This window comes from Cyprinodon tularosa, unplaced genomic scaffold (genome assembly GCF_016077235.1).
Source record: "Cyprinodon tularosa strain WSP-4 unplaced genomic scaffold, ASM1607723v1 ctg461, whole genome shotgun sequence".
Classification (NCBI taxonomy): domain Eukaryota; kingdom Metazoa; phylum Chordata; class Actinopteri; order Cyprinodontiformes; family Cyprinodontidae; genus Cyprinodon; species Cyprinodon tularosa.
Genome location: NW_024039187.1, coordinates 15,064 through 20,000, shown reverse-complemented (window position 1 = coordinate 20,000; position 4,937 = coordinate 15,064). Strand labels below are relative to the sequence as shown.

Genomic DNA, 4,937 nt, shown 5'->3' with positions numbered 1-4,937 from the left:
GCAAAAAGTACACGTTGGGTCCAAATCCCCATTTATATGTTTTTACCAAAATTACCTTAACAGTATAAATGTTATGAGTAACTTTATAAGAAACGTATCTTACTTCATTGTTTATGGATTTTCTAAGGAGCAACCAAGTCCACATCCAGTTTATATTTTCAAAAACGCTGGATCAATAAAATATACAAGCTGATGAAAAAAATAAAATAAAATATTTCTTAACCTTTTGTTCGTGTTTTTTTTTACTTATAAAAAGACAATCATAATCAAAATAAATGGAGTTTAGATCAAAACTTCATTGAATTTAACGTGTGGGTAAAGATAATAAAAGCTTTAATGACTCAATGAGGATTGCTTCAAAGACAAAAGCATTTTCTTTAGGGGTAACAGGAAATTGGAAAATTAACATAAAGTCAGAATAAGACAATTAATGACCGTTTAGATTAATGAATTGGCTAACAAATATTCCTCCATAAGCCATTCAACCAACGGGCAATCAGCATCCATCAGTCCAACACATTTGTTCAATACTCCCTACCAGTAGGTGGCGGTAATGCACTTTCCAATTGTTTGCCAACCGCCGCAAAAAAAAAAAATAAAGAAACGAAAGGACCGAACAGCAGGGGGCAGCAGAGAGCAGCGGCTCACTGACCTCCACCTGCTGGAAGGAAAGAGAAGAAGAGCAGCGCCCCGTCCCTCTGATCATGGTTCGTTTTTCTCTCTAACTGCTGATTTTCTCTCTTAAACATCCATCTGTCTCCAGCTGCGATGATTCTTCATTATTATTTCTCTTTGTTTTTAGCTGAAGTCGCTTAAAATCTCAGACTTTGTTTCCCGGAGTGACGGAATTTGACGGAACACCGGCAGCTTATGGGAGTTTTCTACTGGAAACCAGTTCCTGCAGCTCACTGGTAGGGCAGCTTTCACTGGAAGCTAACTGATGCTGGCTCTGTTGGGTGTTATTATGAGGAAATGTGTCACATTCTAACTGCTTTATCTCTACATCTCCATTTATTTATTGTGCTTCTGGGAAGCAGGTGATGCTGGAGGTCCGGGTGGAGCTGCTCTGTGATGTTTACCTTCAGGGCAGGTCTCTGCTGTCTGCCTCCAACATGGCAGGAAGTTCACCTCCTCCTCTGAGGAGGAGATCTGTGGCTTTATAGATGTAGAACATACAGACTAGACCTGCTTTGTGGTGGAATCCCAGGGCGCTCCTGCTGGCGGGGCGTTTGGCACAGGGCTCCACAGAGAACTGCTTTGATTGGCTCTGCTAGCTGCTAGCATCGCTGCCCAGCTAGCCTGTCGCTAACTGAGATGTGGTGTCCTCCCTGCAGCCCACCATGCTCCGGCTGGGCCTCCCCCTCCTCTGGCTCCTGCTGCTCCTCTCCAGCGCCTCCCTCCCAGGATTCGCCGAGGATTCCCCGGATCCTAAAGTCCAGCTGAACTCCACAGAAACCAACTGCTCCACTGGATGCCAGGACTCAGGTACGCCAGGAGATCAGCTGTAATTAGCGCTGAGTGCCGCTGCTCCATCCCAGTAAATGTTAAACCATCTCTTCTGTTTCCAAGGTAACGGTACTGTGAGTCAGAACAAAACGGCTGAAGGCTCTTCATCAGACGCGATAAACGTCATCCAACGGCTGCCTCTGAATGGGACAAACCAAACCGAAGGACCTGTTAGCAGCCGGCCTCCAGGAATAGAAGCTCCTCCCACTTCTGCTGCAGCCACGCCCTCTCAGCCTGCAGATGGTGGCTCCACCACCAGCGCTGCTACAGCTGTCTGGACCTCTACACCTTTGGAAGATAACAGAACTTCTTCAGCAGCGGTTCTGTCCTCCAAACCTCCAGCTACAACCACTCAGGCTCCGCCCACTGAAACACCGTCAGCTCCGCCTCCTTCCACGCCATCAGACGCCATAAGAAGCCCCCCAACCACCACTGTTTTGCCCTCCCGCAGTCAGAGTCCATCTGTGGCGCCGGCGCTCAGCACCAGAAAGTCCACGCCTTCCCCGTCATCTTCCAGCGCCGCCGCCTCAGCCAGGCCTCGCAGCAGAACCTCGGCTCCTCCGAGTCGGGTTTCTGTTGTGGAGGAAGCCGGGGCGGTTCTGACCCGGCAGTTGGTGGACACGGCCTCCTTAATCGCCGTCCTGCTATTCGGCCTGCTCTTCTTCCTCGTCACGGTGGCGGTGTTCGCCACGCAGGCTTACGAGAGCTACAGGAGGAAGGACTACACACAGGTGGACTACCTGATCAACGGCATGTACAGCGACTCCAGCGTGTGATCCAGGAAGACGGCGAGGCTCGGTTCCGGCTCTGAAGGGTCACAGCAGTGGTTCTGTAGTCGGAACCAGATCAGACTGCGTCACCCGACACCTTCCTGTCAGCCGTGACCCGTTCAAAACTTTTTTCCTTTGTAGCTTTTTGTTTCTGACTGTTAATCAGAACCAGGAGTTCTGGTGCTGCTCGGCCTTCAGCTCGGGATTCTGCTCCGTCTGCAGCGGGGCGGTCCCAGCACGCCCAGCGGGGCGGCTCTCAGTTAGTTGTTTTCTTTTTCTTTTTCGGGATTAAACTTAAAAAAGAAGACTAAATGATGAAAGTTTAATTATTCAAACTTTTCTACTGAATTTAAAACCTCTAATTTTCGATAATTTCTTTTCCAAACTGGGACCAGCCTGCAATGATACTGGTTTCTTACTGGTTCCAGTCCCTTTGTCCTGAATGGGGTTTTGTCGAGCGGTTAGAAGCAGTTAATATCCTCCCTTCAGTAGAAGCGTCCGTTTTAGACGCTAACGGAGTTCCTTCCACAGTTCGTGGTCCAAACCCAGAACTCAGGCCGGTTCAGAGGAAGTCTTATGAGTATTATTATTATTTTTGGATCCTTTTACTTTCATGTTTCTCTTAATGAAGCCAGATAAGGAGCGCCGCTCATTCCTCCTCTATCTATCTTTCATGGTAGGAAAGTTTTGCTGCGATAATACGTTTTATTTTTCTCTTTGGACCTGGTCCAACTAAAGCGTGATTATAACCTCGATGACTGATGATGGGAGGAATCTGTCGACCAGTTAACAGCAGGCGATCGAAGCAGAGCTCAGTTTAACAGAAGACGCCACCGTTTCCCTCCTGACTGAGATGAAGGTTGGGTTTCATTGGAACGTCTTTGGTAGTTGAAGGCATCTCAGCTTTGTTGATGTCGGGGGAACCGATGGCGCTGCAGATGGTTTCTGGGTTCACTGATCCTCATCTGCTTTCTGGTCCTTCCTAGAGAGCTCCACAGCTCCTCGCTCTGGGTTCTGCTTTAAAGAGCTGTTTTTCTTTAGGAACCTGCGTCAGGGAGCAGAACCAACCAAAAACCAGCATGTCTTCTAACTAAACTCTCTGCAGACGGTCTTGACCCAGAGTTCCCTTTGCCGACCAGGAAGAATGTAGCTGTTTCAGCTAAATAAGCGTGAAATGACTGGAACATATTTGTCGGTTTGTATTGCATGACTCTGAGGCCCAGAATGAGTCCCAGGTGGAAGCAGGGGTTCTGTTATTGGGACGTCTGGGTCCTGAAGAGACCAAAAGACTCTGGAGTTTGTCTTAAACCAGTTGAACTCCGGTTCCGCGTCTTCCAGCAGCTTAATCGTCCGTTAAAAGCAAAGGTCCAAACCTCGTTTCATGGCATTCCTTCGTGCTCCGTTGGTCCAGATGAAGCCTTCCTTCAAGGTTCTCACTCATTTCACAGCAGTTTAGTTTTATTGAACAGAAGCTTCTGAATGTATTGAACCTATTTTCCTCCTAAATTACCTGTTTCTGAATGAAGAGCCAAACTTTTCCTCAGTAGGAACCCAGAATCCAACTTTCTCCTGCCAATTGATTGTTTTGTTTTGGTATTTTTTAAACCATGATGTTTGCTCTTTGTATTAATCTGTCGGTTTATGGTCGGGTACGTTTAGCTCAGTCACTTAAAGCACATTGTTATTCTATAAAGCCAAGGAAAATGAAAGCCATATGAGTTAGCGACCAATGGAGGAGGATGGGAAGCGGAGAGCGTTCCTCCGCCATAAGCGGCTGTGCCAGCCTGCAAAGCGATGTCGGTGTTCTTGTCATGTGAGTTGGACGGTCAGGAAGTGATGTTCTTGTGTCTGATGTTTAAAAATCTGTTGTCTCCGACAATGGGATCGGTTCTGTGTTTGCAGGAAGTCGTCATGGATTGAGCAATGACGTCACCTGTTATGTGCCAACTGAATATTGTACTAATGCACTTTCCAAATATATTTTTACTTTCAAGAAAAAGAATAATAAAGAGTTGAACTGATCTTTGTTGGTCATTTTTCCAGAGGAGTTTGGGTTTAGGTGGATGTTGTGGAAGCATGTTTTTCCTCGGCCCATTTAGAAGAGAAAATATTTTGAGTGTGCCTTTCCTCTGCATAAATAGGGGTGATTTTTATATGTTAAGAGTTTAGAGTGGGGATGACAGAAAGCAGTTGCCTTCCTACTCTACACAAGGGTGAAGGCGGGTCATAAGCGATAAGAATGAGTTAAGGCAGCCTCCTTCATGCCGTGAACCTGTTCTGATGTTTATCTGGCTAAAGTTGATGTCCTTGATGAACTGAAGTGTTTTTTTCTTGACAATTACCAAATGTGTGGGAGAGTTCTTTATGCAGGGGGTGGGTTGGTTCCCCTGGGGGGAGTGTGTGTGTTGGGAAATGCTGTATAAGTGTATGTAATGAGCTTTTGCCCCAGTCAGAGCTCTATCTCTCCTTCTGAAGACGTTAAATAAATTTGAATCTTTTTTTTCTTGCAAGAAATGTCCCCGCCTCAGCTTCCTAACTTCACAACATCCACCGCCTGTAGTGCTCTGTGTTACAGCGGCTCTGAAAAACCCTCTGACTGAAGACGCCCTGCTTCTGTTTAACAGTCTGGTGAAGAGGATGCCCACTTTGTTTGATGCTCCT

The 4,937-nt window shown here is 46.7% G+C and overlaps 1 protein-coding gene across 1 annotated transcript; it reads left to right on the top strand.

Moving 5' to 3' along the window:
- Nucleotides 1-606: 606 nt before the first annotated feature.
- Nucleotides 607-3,378, top strand: wu:fa25f02 (uncharacterized protein C11orf24). The gene is made up of 4 exons (XM_038301139.1): nucleotides 607-707; nucleotides 803-911; nucleotides 1,335-1,485; nucleotides 1,570-3,378. The coding sequence occupies exons 3-4, from the start codon at nucleotides 1,341-1,343 to the stop codon at nucleotides 2,280-2,282; spliced, it is 858 nt and encodes a 285-aa protein (XP_038157067.1). The 5' UTR covers nucleotides 607-707; nucleotides 803-911; nucleotides 1,335-1,340; the 3' UTR covers nucleotides 2,283-3,378.
- Nucleotides 3,379-4,937: the final 1,559 nt, after the last annotated feature.